We start from the raw sequence: 17,886 nt of genomic DNA, 5'->3' as shown, positions 1-17,886 counted from the left end.
TGCTGCCAACTTGTCATTCACCTTAAAACAACCGCACACGTGCACACGTACATGCAAACACACACACGTGGCACACGGACACATGCACACACAGTAGACTAGACTTAACCTGTTGACTTATCGAGGAGTACATTTCACAAAATTCATCCATCCATTTTCAACATCGCTTATCCTGGTTAGGGTCGCGGGGCGCTGGAGCCTATCCCAGCTGACTACACCCTGAACTGGTCGCCAGTCCGTCGCAGGGCACATATAGACACGGACAACCATTCGCACTCACGTTCGCACCGTCACCGAGTGGGAAGTGAGAGTGGACCACTACATCAGTGACATTTCACAAAATTAGAATTATGAAAAATAAACTTTGGCATAAACTGCCTGGGTAAGTAAATGGATTACAAATTCCGTATTGGCATGGCAAAAATGTACTCATACAAATTTGGATCTTCACTAACTACTGCTGTTCAGAACACTACAGTATAAGTATTAGGATTTATGTACTGTCTACTTTAATACAGACTAGATAACACATTTATATTACTATTTTGTGTTAAAAATTCTCCAAATGTCAACGTGATTTTCATCTTTCTAAAATAAAAATTTGGAAAAACAAAATGTTATCAATTAGCACACAGGGAGAAAGGAATTACCGAATGCAGATGTTTCCATGCATGAGCTAAAGTGCAGTCGACGTCAATGTGTCATGTGATGCACCCAAGAAAAGAAAAAAAAATACGGTTACGCCACCTTTCTCGATCAAAGAAGTAAAGATCTAGAGTTGTTTTTGTAATGGTTTGCACACAGCACTCATTAAAAAAGATCAATTTATAGTTGAAAGTGATACGTCACTTTGTTTTGTCTTGTGTACTTTACTGAAATAATTGACCACATTCTGTTGCATACACTGCAAACTCCTTTAATCCTAATTGTCCCAAACAGACAACTACAGGGCATTATTTCCTCCAATATACACACAAAGGGGTTACTGAATTGTCAATGAACATGGCACAAAAAAAAAAAACAATGTTCGCAGATGACACAGGAGAGCTCCCACTGGATTGTCTCAACTTCTTCCAATAAGACATTTCAAACCAACAGAAGATTGATTGTGTTTTGGATAGTGTTGGTTATATTATGAACGAAACTGTTCAATTAGTTTACAAAACGTTGAAATGTTGTATTGCCCTTTAATTTGATAACCCTGCCTCGTTAAAGTAAAAAAAATTCACATGATATCCAGTATTTGATTGCGTACATGAGAAACAGTGACCTGACATGATGCATTCAGGATCTGTTTTTGTTCTTATGTAGTGTATAAGAGGCGCGCTTTGTGCGTTTGTTACAATTTAGTCTCTGGCGCCCCTTTGTGGCATGTCCACAAAGACTTATTTTTTTTGTTTGTTTGTTTTTTTTAAACGTGTCATTAGATGAGAGGGGATTTTCAGGACTATGTTGCACACACTGAAGATCATTCCAAAGAAACAATCGCAATAGATAATACCTGCAAAGTACAGCGCACAGCAATAAGTCGAAAAAAGTTCAAAACTGCAGCGATTGTTCTTTAACTCTTTTTTCTCTCGCGACGCTCCCATTGGGGTTGGAGATATTTGAATTGCGCGTGTACTTTATGAAGAAAAGCTACAGGTTATTAAATGTACTATTACAGGCGACAATGGGCAAAACTTTTAATAGACTGGTATTGAATAGTCAAATATACCCAGTCGACTGTAGATCACTTTTACTTGAACTGATACTTTGGTTATCATTATCACATTATGAGGTGTCATATAGTACGCATATCAACGCACGTATGGTTTTGGTGCACAAATGTCAAAGCACGGCTGTTCAAAGAATACGCGAGCTAGCTAAAGGTGCGCATGTGTGGTGCACGCCAACACAGAATTTCACACAAATCCTTGGGATTGTGGAACGAAAGCAGACTTGAGCGGATATTTTGCTCGCCACCGGTGCAGTGGATGAGGCAAGAACATTCCCATGGCCACGTTGTGGATCGAGAACAAACTGGATCGCGACTCCTCTTCGTTTATTATGGTGCGTATGACTTGCACGGTGTGTCGAGAACATTATGTCTCTATACATTGCACTGGCACGGGTGAGCAAGGGAGGGGCTGCCGCAAAACTCACCGATAGAATGAACGCAAAGAGCCAAAAGAACACTTCCTGTTGATGCAAAAAAATTGCAGCAGCAACTGTCTGACACATCTGGACTGGAGAGGGGGGGAGGCCTGGCTGTGGCTGTTCGCGAATTTGAAGGGGAATGGACAACGTTTAATGTCAGTCTGGAGCACGGTGAGTCCGCTCGCGTCAAATGTGGCGGCGTGCACCGGTTCGTCACGTCAACGTGTGTTTTCTGTCTTACTTGAGTAGTTCGGTGCAATCTAGTGTCAACGATTGCATGCTAGCGTTAGCCACCGCCGTTGGCTAACATGGCTTGAGCGCTAACGAGCGAGCTAGCCCTGTAGCTAGCTTGAATGACAGCCGACCAAGCGCTTGTGTTCGACCCTGTCGTTGAAAATGGAGAAAAGCTTGTCAATGTTGTGCAGAAGCCGAGCCGACTGTCGAGCCATTTCGTACTGGGTGCACATCGCAAGGTGTGTGTAAAGGTCTGGTGGGGTTTTTTTTGGGGGGGGGGGGGGCGAAATGCTAGCTAAATGTTAAGCTAGCTAGCGAGCTAAGGGAGTTAGCGAATGTTCGAATGCTGCTCGGTCGCGGTATGGCACGGCCCTGTGAAGCGATGCAGATATAATTTGGGCAAACATTTCAATATACCAGTGGTTGAGACAGCCTACATGACTCATTTGGATTCGACTTTGTGCTGGCGTTTGCACGAGCGATGGACACACTTCCAATTTCTTTTGCTACTTACACGTTGGATTGTAATAAATTACAATTAAAGTTTGGCACGACACACATTTGCTACATTTTGCACCGACAATCGACGTCCCGCGATTTATTATGTTTAAACGATGGGTTTGACACGATTACTAAAGTAAAATGTGAACGCTACTGCCATTGTAATTCAAAACTGTCTGGGGCAGCAGACCTATTAGGTAATCAGCCTGTGATACTGGACATGGCAGTTACTAGTTAGTTTACACGACACCCTCTTACCAGCCAAAACCACTAAGGTACCAGTAGTTGTTTTTTCCATGTTCTCGTACCTGCTATTACAATGGTATGACAGGAAAGACCAAAGTGCAGGGAAGAGTCAGGTTATTCAGTACAGCTGAGTTCACCCAGGACATTATTTACTGTTAACTGTTTTTTTCCCCCCAGCAAACTTTTCCCGTTAAATTTGTGATTTTTGTGACGCTTTTAGGCAATCTCTTTTTCCGTAGACTATTGCATAGAAGGCTGGCTCATATTTTTCATTTACGTGGACACACCCACATAAGTGTTTGTGATGTAAAGCAGAGTGAGTCACTTCTGAACTTAATGTACCTGTGCAATGTTATTTACAAAAAAACTATTTTTTGGGCAATAAAAATGCTTTGGCATAGATAGTATCAGCTTCTGCTTTCTCACAGCACTCACTGTGGTATAAGGAAATTTTCCTAAATCCCTCCTCCGCCTTCAATGAAAGCAGTCGTTCCATCCATTTATCCATCTTCTTCCACTTATCCGAGGTCAGGTTGCAGGGGCAGTAGCTTTAGCAGGGACACCCAGACTTCCCTCTCCCCAGCCACTTTCTCCAGCTCTTCCGGGGGGATACCGAGGCGTGCCCAAACCAGCCGAGAGACGTAGTGTCCCGGGTGGTCCCCGGGGTCTCCTCCCGGTGGGACGTGCCCGGAACACCTCACCGGGGAGGCGTCCGCGAGGCATCCTAAACAGATGCCCGAGCCACCTCATCTAGTTCCTCTCAATGCGGAGGAGCAGCGGCTCTCCTCTGAGCCCCTCCCGGATGACCGAGCTTCTCACCCTATCTCTGAGCGAGAGCCCGGACACCCTGCAGAGGAAACTCATTTTGGCCGCTTGTATCCGGGATCTTGTTCTTTCGGTCACGAACCGCAGCTCCTGAACATAGGTAAGGGTAGGAATGTAGCTCGACCGGTAAATTGAGAGCTTCGCCTTTCGGCTTAGCTCCTTCTTCACCATAACGGACCGATACAAAGTCCGCATCACTGCCGACGGTGGACTGATCTGCCTGTCGATCTCCTGTTCCATTCTTCCCTCACTCGTGAACAAGACCCCAAGATACTTGAACTCCTTCACTCGGGGCAGGATCTCATCGACTCCAGGTCGTACAGGGACCGAACAGCCCGTATAAGGGGGTTCGGTACCCCGTACTCCCGAAGCAACCCCCACAGGACTCCCCGAGTGACACGGTCGAACGCCTTCTCGAAATCCGCAAAACACATGTAGACTGGTTGGGCGAACTCCCACGCACCCTCGAGGACCCTCCCGAGGTTGTACAGCTGGTCCACTGTTCCACGGCCAAGACGAAAACCGTACTGCTCCCCCTGAATCTGAGTTTCGACTTTCCGACAGACCCTACTCTCCAGCACCCCTGAATAGACCTTACCAGGGAGGCTGAGGAGTGTGATCCCCCTGTAGTTGGAACACACCCTCCGGTCCGCCTTCTTAAAAAGGGGGATCACCACCCCAGTCTGCCAATCCAGAGGCACTGTCCCCGATGTCCACGCGATGTTGCAGAGGCGTGTCAACCAGGCCAGCCCTACAACATCCAGAGCCTTTAGGAACTCCGGGCGAATCCCATCCACCATCGGGGCCTTGCCACCTGATACCGATCATAAAGTCTACTGTATATGACAGTGTATATATATTTATATTTCCTATATCCACTATTGCTACTGATATGATGGATATTTCCCCATTTTGGGACTAATAAAGGTTATCTTATATTACAAATATTTATGTTTAATAATAATATACCTTTAACCTGACCCCGTTCTCAGATGACGTCTCCAGTGACATATTAATTAATTTCCGGCTCAGAGGCCGTGAATTCTTTTTACATTTATATCGCCAGACTCCTATTAACTGGCTTATTTTGTTGTTCAAACTTGGGTTACTCTCTGCTATCACAAAGTTCCAGCCAGACCAATGTGACAAGTGTACTGAATCACCCAGTCACTTATTTCAGTGTTTTGCGACTTCATGACACGATAGTTTAGCATTTAGCATCATGATTTTCCGTCTTTTCCTACTCACTCCTCGCCCTCCCTACGTGATAACGTAAACTATACAAATAAGTGTTTGAAAAAGTGCTGACGTTTATTCCCTACCATGGAGGCGATGATCGGTGACTTACAATGCGTTGACACCTGATGCAGAGAGAACTTTTGCCTCCTTGCTTTGGCAGCCGGAGGGTGTAATAAAATAAAGTGTCCCCCAAGCTGCTTTTTTTTTTTTTTTTTTTTTTTTTTTTTTTTTTTCTCTCTCTAAACAAAATAGTGTTTATTTCATCAAATCCATTCATGAAATGTTTGTCACGGTGGCCGGACACAGCACCATACTTTCCTGTAGTCTCGGACACTGGATATTGCCCCCCCCCCCCCCCCCAATATAAAAAACAATCGGTGTTACGGAAATCATGAGTCAGCGTTCACTGATTTCCGTAACAAAATACATATGTTCCGTAACAGTTGGCAGCTCTGGGAATGTTAGAAAAGGCTTGATCAGCAACAGTAGGTATGAGAAAAACCTCCTCCTTTATTATCAGCCAATTGGTAACTGCTGTGCATGTCTTGACCTCTGAGAGGCAGTGTGGGAAACGCAATGAAATACACACTTGCAGTAACAAAGAACGTAGAAGAAGTCACAATCGAGTCTTGTTATTGTAACACGTTTTTTCACAGAGTTTGATAAATATATGCCGGAAAGAGTTGTCGTATGACTGGTTTATGTTTATTCAGCATTTGTCTACCAGTATTCATTATTTTGAGTCATGTAAGTGCCACGAGTCGGATGCAAATTTTCCTTAGGTCGTGAATAATCTTTTTCATTCATTGTGTTAGCGCTGAGCTAGTGATTTTTTTAATTTTATTTTTTTAAAACAAAAACAAAGAAAGAAACAAAGTCTGTGGTGTATTTGAGCATTCAGTAGGTGTAATTATTTTATGCGAGTTCAGTTTTACAGTGAACTTCAGCTCGAGCATCAAGAAACGACTTTAAGCAAGCAACATTCACTCCTACTTCCTGCTACTATGTTAGCACCTTAGCAAGTTGTCATCGTGATCACGTGGGCTCCGCATGCCATCGGGCGCTGCTGGATAGAAATGCTGCAGCGGAGCGTGGAATGGACTGCTTGTATAAGAGTGGTAAAAGCGGATGATTTAAGATGCAGTCCGATCCTTGTTTTTTTTGCTCACATCGGACCGATTCCCGATCTCAAAAGATCGGTTCGGGACACCCCTAACTGTTACAGTATCCTCCAATCCCCCCCGCTGTTAAGAAACAGTAGGGCTAATTAACATAATTCCCCCCACCCACATACCGAGTTTCTCAATAACTTGGCAGCCTGGCTGGACGTTGGTCCAGACCAAATGTCAGAGAAATGGTGAACATGCTTAATGAGTCCTTTTAAAGTCAAGTTAGGTTGGAATTAATTGGTGACCACAGCGACAAAATTTCCCCCTCAAAGGCAATCCTGCCAGGCCATCGCACTGATCTTTAATTACATTTTGAGGATTAAAAAAAGTAATCTTTTTGCAGGGCAAGATCGAATGTGTCACTGATGTGAAAGTTGTCACTCCCCAGCCTTCCTTGTGCTGAAATATCACGTATTCTCAAACAACAATACTACTTGTTGTACACTGTGCTAACGCTGACAATTTAGGATGTGTATTACCCAGTTTTACTGAAGCAAGTGACAGGGAAGACAGGATGAAGTAAAGCTATATGGGTATGTGGCTTCAGTTGTGGATTAACTCTCTTTGGCAGAGAGGAGTGGGCAAAGAAGCTCAGATACTTCTGCTTGTACTGATCCCGTGTAATATGCATAGATGTGTACAAGACTTTGTTCCCATCTGTAGTTCGGTGCACCAGAGCAGTGTCCTGGTTCACGTACTTCACACTTCCAGTTTTATGACTGGACCAAAGGTTGCTAAGTAAAAACATTATTCTTAAGGTTGCTCGCAAGTTGGTCTGTGTTCATGATATTGTGTGACAAAACAGAAACCTTCAAATCGATAATGCTGTTTACTGACATACCCTTATTGTAATATATGTGGTACTATTTCTATTACCTCAGGTGTGAGGAAGACCTTGTAAAATGTATGTTGTAGCTGTTACGTACTGAAGGAGACAGGCTGAGTATTACAAGCTGATCCAATTTGTAAAAGGGTTTTTCCTGGCTCAAATTGATACAATTCTATTATGTCCAAGTGGATATGCCGTGACCCTCTTTGATGAAAAGTCCATTAAAACAAAAGTGCATGTGTGGGCAGTTAAACAACAAAGCTGGGCAATTAATCAATTAATTTGACTTTTGGGGTCAAATTATTTATTTTTTTCTTAATGACTTGCGTAGTTCCCTTGTAATGCGTACATTACAACAACGTAGCTCTGAACAGAGGAGCTAGTTTCTAAAAGGCTGTGTTATTTGGAATTGGTTTGGGTTCGCATCATCGGACAATGTCCAATTTACGTACATGGATACGTTACACTTAAAAGGCTGCGTTTGAGCGAGGGAAACTAATCAGCTTCAAATTGGAATTCTCTCTGTCTGTGTGCGTCTTTCCTCATCTGGTGGCTGGATGAGGACGTGAGATTGAGTGGACAGGTGCCTTGGTGACTGGACAAAGTATTTGCAATCCAGAAGTGCTGACTGTGACTCAATCTGCAGGAATGTCATCTGAATTGGCAGCAAGGGGTTTGGAAAGAGTTGCAGCAATGGCAAAGATGGGAGAAGGGCATGTGAACTCGGCAGTCGTCGGAGAGCTGATGTATTTGCCGAAATGCTGAAATTGTGTTCATAGTCTTAGAAAATTCAGCCAGAAATTTACTGACTGAATTCAACAAACTGTTTCGAGCGTGACATCAACGAGTCACTAAGCGCGTGTTATTGGCTTGAGGAGGAGGGAGAGTGCTTGTAGCAACAGACGAGTGTGCTGAATTGAATTAGTTGTCTTCTTTTTCTGAATGCACAGCTTTGGTAAGTGAGGGAGGACCAGTGTAAGAATTGGATTGAGCGGAAGTCATGCCTGGAGAGGGAGGAGTCACGATGACATTATAGAAAGGCGGCTCTTGTTATGCTGTTCATGTGACCTGCGTTTAATAATAACAGCCTCAAAGAGGAATTTGAGCAACTTTGCAGCCCTCACTATGAAAGTAGAAGGAGAGCAGGGAATTATTCCACCGTACACGAAGAGGTCCGTGATTTTTTTGCAAATACCGTACATTTCCACAATGCAGAATCCGCTGTTGTGGTAGTCCCACAACGAGAACAGGTTTGTGCAAATGTTATCTGTCCTAATGACAAGCACGCCAAGCTATGGATTGGTTTTTTTTTTTCCAGCTGGAAATAGCATCACACAACAATGAGAGAGCCTTTCATCTTGTGTTTGAACGTAACTTTCCCAACTTGCACACCACGAAACAAAAATGTCACAGAAAGTTGATAAACAGGTTAATTGTTCTTTCTGCCATCTAGTGGAAGAGCCTTTGAATTGTTCTGCCTGCCATTATACATTGCTGGATGACATAAATTGTTTTCCGTGTTACACTGGTTTGGGGGAGGTGAATTCAAGTACAATCTTGAAAAATAGCAATACTTCCAGAGATGTCAAAAGTGCTGGCCTTCAGTACTGAAGTAGAAATACTGATACTGGTGCGAAAAACATCTCTCGTGGTAAAAGTACTGAAGCCACGCCCTTAAGTACTGAAATAAAAGTATAATAGTACACACTTCAAAGTGTACTTAAGTAAAAACTAAATCAACATTTTCCAGCCAAATAATAAAATACATAGTGAGATTTTTCTTTCGTTTCAGATGATTGGCATGCTTTCTCTGGGGGGAAACAATGGGCAAATAAATAAAGAAATAAAAACAAGTCCGCTTAAATGAAAAAAAAAGCATTTATTTGTACTATTGAAATAGTTAGAAACAACATAAATACATTTGTTAAAAAATAAAAAGCCAGATTTGTTTCAAACACATTTGCCCACTGCCAAACATTACGAGGGAATGTAACTCGTCGAAAATGGGCAAATTATAGCTATTTTCAGTTTTGTTTTTCATGGTTTTGTTTTGGCAGTTGGAAAATAAATGTTTGAAATATTATACACTATATTGCCAAAGTATTTGCTCACTTGCTTTGACTCACATATAATTGTAAGTCATTTCCCATTCTAAATCCATATGGTTTAATATGATATGGTATTTTTATTGTTTTTGTGACAGTGGACTCTTGGAAAAGTAATTTTGGCCATCTGTACGTTCCGCATATATTAAGGCATGACAATAAAATGCTACCATACCATATTATTTATGATGTTTCTTTTGGCTTTTGATTCAGAGAGTCTTTTGCAACTTGCACATAAGTAAAAGCAGACTTTCTTCATCTGGCAAATGTGGAGCATATACTTTCAGGCTTTTTTAATCACCTTGATTTCCCCATTATTTTCATCAAAGGTACTGTTTGTTTTTATCATCGGCATCAGTTTAGCATTAATCTCAGGTTCCGCCATAAGACTAGTAGCAATTATTGAAAAATGAATAGAATTGGGTCCAGGCGTGCCAGATTTTACAGTCATGTAATCAATTTGTGTACAGGTTTGAAGTGGCACTCTTTTTTTGCCTCCTAAGTATTGTCGATGTTTTTCTGATATATTTCAACAGGATTATTGACTGAGTCTGTATTCTCCAAGTGCTTGTGAAGCTTGTGAAGTCATTTAAATTAGATCTAATTGTAAATCTTCAAAATGTTTCTGTCTGTGCTCTATGTGCTTTGTGATTCTGTGGTTGTTTTCAACCTCTCCAGTGGGGAACTGTGGGGTGAAATTGTTGTCGGAAGTGGGTTGTAGTCCACATTTTGCACACTGGGGTTCCGTTTTTCTGTTGTACAATTCACCAACAGAAGAAACCTTGAGTGTCCTTTCAGACTCCATATTTTCTCTGGCATACTAAAAAAAATAATCTCAGGCATTCCAGAGACCTCTTTGCACGCAAGAAATTAAGTTACAATTCAGTTTTGATCTGTCCACTTTTAAGTTTGCAATACTGCAAAATGTAGTCCGTACTAATGCAAGTAAATACATTTTGCATGATAATTTTAACAACAGGTCAATCGCATCATCCAAATTCAGAAAACTGTTGTTGTGATCATTGGGAAACGGATTAAAAGCCAACTTCTCAAAGGAGGAGTCATCTTTTCTATAGAGCGCTGTACAGTATATCCTAGGGCATGGTATGATTTATGCAAAGTTCTTGTTGTTGCGACTTTTGGCTTGTCCCATCAGGCTTTGCCACAGAAAATCACTCGCATGATTTGTTTGGCACAGTTTTTATGCCGGATGCCTGAACGTGTTAAATTTTGTCACATGTACTTTGCACAGAAAGGCGTGATAGTCTTAACTTTTGATCTCAGCCAATGTGGACTGTATTGTTCCCTTGTCAACCTCAGCAATGTTGCCAGACCCGTTCTGCCTAATTTAAGTCAGCCCGCCGAGCAACCAGACCAAATGTTACTCTGGCTGTGATTCAAATTTCGAATCACAAGTGGTTGGCATTGCAACAGCACAAACGTTATGGCCAATCAAAATGCAAGGTTTAATCACATGATCTGTAACAACGGCAACAAAAGAACTTACTGTTCCAGTATTTTTGGAGGGGGGTGTAATGTATATGAGCAGTTTTGCTGCTGATTTTGTGATGAGGATGAATTCCTACAAAGTTAACAATTATTTAGGATTCGAAAGAAAGTTGTCATTATCTAATCAGGGTTTCCGTGGGGTCATTTAAAGTCTATAAAGTATGAATTTTCTCATGTATGTATGCTAGTTACCTTAAAATCACAACGAAGGGGGCGTCCTGTATATCAGTGGTTCTCAAAGTATGGTACGAGCGCCAGTAAGTGGCACGCGAGCTTCTTCCCCTTGGTAGCGTGTGAAAGTATCACAAAGTTCAGTTTAGTGAACTTTTTAGTACAATACATTTGTAAGAACTTTTTTTTCTTAAACTTTTCTTTATTGTCCATCCATCCATTTTCTATACCATTTTATCCTCACAAGAGTCTCGGGCGTGCTGGAGCCTATCCCAGCTATATTTGGGCGAGGGGCAGGGTACACCCTCAACCGGTCGCCAGCCAATCGCAGGTTTTCTTTATCGTTTATGTGCAATACATTTGAATTGAATCGTTTTTGAAGTAGAGGTTTTTTTTTTGTTTTTTTGTTTGTTTGTTTTTTCTTCCCTGTATTTACGTAGGCACAGTGTTAATATTCAAACTGTGTACCAATGTTGGTCATGATGGCGATAGTTGGACAGTTAAGATTTTTTTTCGGTGCTTAGAGTTCGAGAAACACTGCAGTAGTCGTATTGCCACACACAAACTATTTACCTGAAAGTTAACTTCTGAAGAAACTGCAGCTTAAAGAAGTAGAAACTCCAGCTGAAATATATTTCCCCCTTTTTCTTCGAAACAGTATTTCAGCCCTCTGATTAATGTGCATCTGCAATTTTTTTTGTGGGCATTGTCTTCCTGTTTGCCGGGTACGTGGTGTTGATGCGGACAGAGTTTTTTTGCGCAGATGGCACCATTTCCTTTCAGGATTTCATGGACATCATTACATTTCTCCTCCCTCTGTGGTGGCATTCCAAAAACACACAAAAAGCCACAGAAAAAGCAAGATGTCAACCATGACATCGTCATGAATTTTGATTATTATTATTTTTTTTTTGGGGTAACTTTGAAGGTTCAACGTACCAGATTTTTTTTTGTTTGTTTGTTTCAACTCTTGTACCACTTCACAGGAAATTAAAGGCTCCTCTGTTCTGGAAAAAAAAAAATGAACACTTTATTCTTCGCAGCATAAAGTACACCTTGTATATCAGAATTGTTTTGAATTACATAGGAATGAGATATCCTTTTGTATTTCTTTGCTAAATGTTTTTGTCTTTTCCCCCTCAGGTGGTTGACAAACTGGAGAAACATATTCTAGAAATGGACGACGGCAGCTACATCGAGTTTGATGTGTCGGAGTTCAGCAACACCGTCCTGACTCAGCTCAATGAGTTGCGACTGCAGGGCAAGTTATGTGACATCATTGTTCACATTCAGGGTCAGCCGTTTCGCGCCCACAAGGCCGTCCTGGCAGCTAGCTCCCCCTACTTTCGAGACCACTCGGCTCTCAGCACCATGAGCGGCCTTTCGATCTCAGTCATCAAAAGCCCTGAGGTGTTTGAGCAGCTTCTTGCGTTCTGCTACACAGGTCATATGTCCCTGCAGCTCAAGGACATTATCAGTTTCCTCACCGCCGCTAGCTTTCTGCAAATGCAGGTCATTATTGACAAGTGTACTCAGATCCTTGAGAGCATCCACTCCAAAATAAGCCTCCCAGTTAATACCTGCAGCCCAGAGAAGGATGATTCGCAGAGCAGTCGCAACGGGGTCAACGACAGCAACCTTTTCGTCAACCCTACGCAGATCTCCCCCCCTTACTACTCCCGTCAGAGTCACGCAGGCCACGAAGCACGCTTGGATCTGGCAGGAAAAGGCCTGGGTCGTGGGCGCCTGCAGCAAGAGGAAGGCCAGTCAGATCGTGGCAGCACCGATAGTGTGTCAGAGCATGACGTTCCCATGGAAGGAGAAATGGAGCAAGTGGAACTCATTGGCAAAGATGGGCAAGTAACAGATGTGCACGTGAAAGTGGAGAAAACCGAGAGGCCTACCTACTCCGATAGTTCCTCGGCTGGCGATGACGGCTACCACACCGAGTTGGTGGACGGAGAGCAAGTTCTGGCTGTGAGCGTGGGTTCTTATGGTCCAGTTATCCAGTCTGCTGCCTATTCCTACTCAGGGCTGTCTTCCCCGTGCTTTGTTAACCTCAGCAGCTCCAGTCCATCCCGTTCCATCCTCAGTGGGTTCAGAGGTGGTAGAGCCAGAGCAAAGCGCCCCCTGGCCATCCCAGCAGCGGTACTGAGTCACATCAAGCAAGTTGCGGACGACGGCGAGCCCGCTGTGGGACCCGCCGTGTTGGAGAACGACGTGCGAGAGCGTAGCCTGAGGAGTCAGTGGTACCCGTACAACGAGCGACTCATTTGCGTCTACTGCGGTAAGACGTTCAATCAGAAAGGGAGCCTCGACCGTCACATGCGCCTGCATATGGGCATCACGCCATTTGTTTGTAAATTCTGCGGCAAGAAGTATACGAGGAAAGACCAATTGGAGTACCACATCCGTGGCCACACGGACAACAAGCCGTTCCACTGCCAGATCTGTGGAAAGTGCTTCCCGTTTCAGGGCACCCTTAATCAGCACCTGAGGAAGAAGCACATGGGAGCGTCCGAGGGCAGCAATCACATGGACTCTCCGGAGCGGACGGAGGGAAGCTCGGGTCAGAAGGACCAGGAGGATACCGCTGAGGGGATAGCCTACGAGGCCCAATATGCAGAAGAGGCACCGGCCACTGATGTGGAGGAGAGTTCCAAATGCAGTCCAGAAGAGGCTCAGGCATCCAGATGTGATTATTAGGTTCTGCTTCAGGTTCAAGAAGCTTTAAGAAATGTTAATTTCAAATCGACTTAAGGACTTTTCAGCTCCCTCTGCTATAGACGTTTCTTACTTTAAGGGGTGCTGCCGATTTTGTGAACGCTAGGTGTCAAATGCAGAGTAAAGCGAGTTACTTCGGGAGCTACGTACGTCGTACTATTTTTGCTGAGGTCCCATTTATCTAGGCCCCCCACCCCAGGATGATTTCTCTTTATATCTTTCCATGTTTTTAAAAACATATTTACAGAGTTATATAGGCATGTTGCAATAATTGAAAATGTGAAAGCTCTGGTAAGATGCTTGTCATATCACCTTTTTACCTGACCTGTTTTTGCACATACGGCCACAGGAGGTCACTCACTCACTCACTAGGAATTATCCTTTTTTTTTTTTTTAATTGCATAGCTTTTTGTGACATATCCGTTCAATACCTCATGATACAACTACACACTCATCACAGTATTCTCACGTCAATGGAACTTACTTGGTTCTACCTCATAGCCAATAATTTACCGGGCGCAGACAAGTTCACTGTTAGAAATCCATTTTAGGGTGTATGTACAGTATTTTGCCAAACCATGTGTAAAGAATATTCTCTCGATATAAAGCCTTCATAGACGGGGGAAATATTCCTTGTTGATTGTATTGGTTAGACTAACAAAAAGGAGATATGCTCAAGTGAGTACATTTTGTCTGAAAGTGTGTTTGTTTTTGGGAACATTTAGAAAGTGGAGAACAAAATAGATGGCCCAGGATACTGAAAGATATCAGTTTGCTGTCTAACATTCATTTCCAACATAACGCAGAATATTTACCTCGTCACAAGTCCTGGTGGCATGCTCGTCCATAAGTCACGGTTTTCGACACTGTTCACTATGAAAAGCGCCTTTTATGTGAAGTCCAACATACTGTACGTCCCCCCGCCCCCACACTGGGATGTCAAATTTACATCAGAATGTGTAACTTGTTTTTGACCCGAGTTAGGTTAGGTAAGCTATAACTCGTTATTCATTCAGTGCCGTCGCAACAACTCCGGATCCGTTCACACACAGTACAGCAAAAGTACTCGTCAATAATATGCAAAACGCAGCAAAGGAATCTCAGCCATTTTAACGTGTTTTTTTTTTTTTCTTCCGTTATTTGCAAGGACTATTGTGTTTTTTTCTTTCCGTTTTATTTCATGTTCATTCTGTCCTACCTGCCATCTTTGTTCTCTGCATTGGTGCGGATCGAATACAAATGTAAAGACCAAGGTTATTTTCAGAAGTCAATACCACTTTTTGTTTGATATGTGTGGCTAAAACTAGAGATAACTGTTTAAAGGTGGTGGAAAGAAGTACGTGATACAAAGTATTGATGCACTTTGCATAGTTAGTAGGTGGGATTGATGTCCCAGTGATAGTTTGCTAATCTCTTTTTAAATCTGATGCTGCATTGTCAAGAGTAGGACAGTAGTAGCAACACAGCAGTTACTTACGACATGATGAAACTCTGCAACCACATGATTACTAACGGCTACAAATCACGCAAAAGGCTTTGTTGTGTTTTATCGGTTTATTGAACCTATAGGGCTTGGGCGTTGGGTAGAACGTAGTATACAAAGACTGTTTTATGTTCATAGTGATTTTATAGTTGATTCTTACAAGGCACTTGTAAGGCCTGATTGATTATCCTTTCAAGCGGTTTGGTCATTTAAAGCTCAGCTCGTGCGGTCTTTCTTTGATACAACATTGCTGTCTTATCTTCCATCCAAATGAGTTTAATGCCTTTCTTGTGGTGCAATTTTGCTATATAGTAATATGAAATGTTGTTTTGCCCAGTTGGATCAAGAGGGTGGCCCTTGTCCTTTTATTCATGTGCAGTCCTTATATTTACTGGGCAGTTGAGAAGTTGAATCAAATTTGCTCGTCATTCTGTTTGTTTTTTTTGTTTTTGTTTTTTTGTTTTTTGTTTTGTGTGTGTGTGTAGGCATTTATTCTTTACAGTTTTGGTTGATAGCCAATTCCACCCCCCCCCCCCCCCCCCCCCAACGTCAACATTAATCTTAGAATTGTTTACTACATTTATTTCCGTCATGTTTATTTTTGTCCGCTGCTGATGGAGTCTAATTTGATTCTGCCAGCGATTTCCCAGAAATGATTTGCGAGTGAAAGGTACAAACTGTTTCAACTCTTTTGTGCCATGACTTCTCACCAAAGATTAGCACATTATTTAGGTTAGGTGTACATTTTTGACTGTATTTCATAAGTGAATGCTTATCAGGTACAAATGGGTTATTCATTAAACGTAGGCCGAGTTAATTGCTATTTGAAAGGAATGTACACTCCCAACTTAAAACAATCATTTGTGTCAAATCTGAACAATTTGCGATGAAGGCTAAATTATAATTAGCAACATTCATTGAAGCCATAAATATTGTAGCTGTCGTAGTTGGTATACATTATGTGCAATAGGTAATGTAATTGTGTGAAGCCAATGTAAACACACAAAAAAGAGAGCGTACTTCACAACAAGTGGCATTTTAAACCTAGTGCCTTCCCACAAGCTTTACATTTTAGAGTTTGGCACTTAGAAGAATGTGCCTCATTTCTTTTTAAATGAATTGAAACGAGAGACTTCGATGAAACCTCGCCACATGTATTGTAAAGGCGTACCGACAAGAAATTAGACGTCTCCAATGTGTCATCCATTTTGTACTTCTTCAGCTCACGTCCTACCCCCTTGTTCCCTTTGTATCAAATGAAAGGCATGTTTTCGCTTCGGGTTTGATTTTCTTGTCATGGGACAAATGACTATCTGAGGTAGCAAGTGATAACAATCAAATGAGGCTCTTGCCCCGTACTCAGAGAGAGATTTGTTTATCCCTCCACTCTAGCCAGTGAGGACAATCCCATTCATGTGCCGTACTTTTCCGCTCTTTGAATGAATGAATGAAGGAAGGAGATGCATGAAACGCACACATCTACTTCCCTCTCCTGCCCCAATATTGGTTGGAGAGCAGCTGCTTGGATATTCAGTGACGTATGTGTGCATTTAAAAGAATAAATACGCGTACCCTATACTGTAGTTAAATTGCACGTTTCGCAACCACAAAATTGTATACAATTGCCAATGGATACTTTTGAAACTTGAGTTGTCCTTGATTGTGCACTTAACAGTTCTCGTTAATAGTACATAACAGTCCATCTGGAAATTGTATCTATCCAGCTACGTATAATGGCCTCATTTGCTTTAGCAGGGGCCTCACCCCATTAAAAAAATATATATATTTAAAAAAAAAAAAAAAAAAAAATGCTTTTTTTGGGCTAGTAAGGTTTTGTTTTCTTATCAAATAAGTATATAAGTCCATGTATAGGTAAATGGTGGGGGTATTGTTTAAATGCTTTTCATGTAGCTATATTTACTTAAGTCATAGTACACACAAAACCAACTGACCTTGACACAATCTCTAGTTGACTTTTTATTTTTTTTTTTTTTTGGTCAAACCTTAGTTCCACACACAATGCATGCGATGCATTATTGGCCACAAGTAATCAAAAGGAAGTGTTTACAGGGAAGGCTGTCAGACTACTTTTTGAAATTGCAGCTCATCCTCTTCTTAAACTCACTTCAGGTAGTTTACAAACACTGATATACCGGCTGAGAAAAAAAAAAATCTTACGTCTTCCATAGCATTTTTTTTTTTTTGTGGGGGGTCAGTGTCTGTCCACTGTGTATTATAAAAAGAAAGCAATAAACTTTTATAAAAGTGGTGCATTTGGATCATCAAGCCTATTGAAATATTGCCCTGTCATATCAAACAAACTGCATGTCAGGGAGCTGTTAAATTTAAAGAGAACCAGGATAATTTGATATTGATTAGGGTTTTTTTTTTTTGTTTTTTTTTTATATATCTATATTTGCTGAAAACTTTTGGCCAGGTTGGCTTCATCTTTCGAAGAATAATTAGCTGACTCAATATACAATGTGCGTATATTAAAGAAAACGTGAAATCTAGTGGTAGTCGGTGAACTGCAACTGAAGAACTGAGCATGTGGCTCAGTCGTCTGACCGCACTGGGCAGAGTTGCACCTCCAGCTGTGTCAAAATATCGAAAGGGATGTTTGGGCTGTTTAGCCACCTTTAGGGAGCGGGCTGTGTGTTGTCATGTTCTGATTTGGCGGACACTTCTGGCTCCTCAGTTTGCATTTGATCA

General features: G+C 42.0%; 1 protein-coding gene across 3 annotated transcripts; it reads left to right on the top strand.

Moving 5' to 3' along the window:
- Positions 1–1,846: 1,846 nt before the first annotated feature.
- On the top strand, positions 1,847–15,954 carry zbtb34 (zinc finger and BTB domain containing 34). Of its 3 annotated transcripts, none has more exons than XM_061671378.1 (2): positions 1,847–2,052; positions 12,111–15,954. In XM_061671378.1, the coding sequence occupies exons 1-2, from the start codon at positions 1,996–1,998 to the stop codon at positions 13,671–13,673; spliced, it is 1,620 nt and encodes a 539-aa protein (XP_061527362.1). In that variant the 5' UTR covers positions 1,847–1,995; the 3' UTR covers positions 13,674–15,954. The 3 variants fall into 3 exon arrangements, with proteins under 3 accessions (XP_061527362.1, XP_061527361.1, XP_061527363.1); XM_061671377.1 differs by lacking the exon at positions 1,847–2,052 and adding an exon at positions 2,138–2,310; XM_061671379.1 differs by lacking the exon at positions 1,847–2,052 and adding an exon at positions 2,163–2,294.
- The last annotated feature ends 1,932 nt before the right edge of the window (positions 15,955–17,886 follow it).

Source organism: Phycodurus eques, chromosome 3 (assembly GCF_024500275.1).
Source record: "Phycodurus eques isolate BA_2022a chromosome 3, UOR_Pequ_1.1, whole genome shotgun sequence".
In the NCBI taxonomy this organism is placed as follows: Eukaryota; Metazoa; Chordata; class Actinopteri; order Syngnathiformes; family Syngnathidae; genus Phycodurus; species Phycodurus eques.
Note: the sequence above shows the minus strand (reverse complement) of the source record. Positions and strands in the feature narration are given on the sequence as shown.

What these genes read in the sequence shown, in the direction of transcription:
- zbtb34 (XM_061671377.1), top strand. Translation starts at nt 2,188, where the DNA reads ATGCAAAAAAATTGCAGCAGCAACTGTCTGACACATCTGGACTGGAGA. An exon ending in TAATGTCAGTCTGGAGCACG is followed by an intron (nt 2,311 to 12,110) that starts GTGAGTCCGCTC and finishes TTTCCCCCTCAG; the next exon opens with GTGGTTGACAAACTGGAGAA.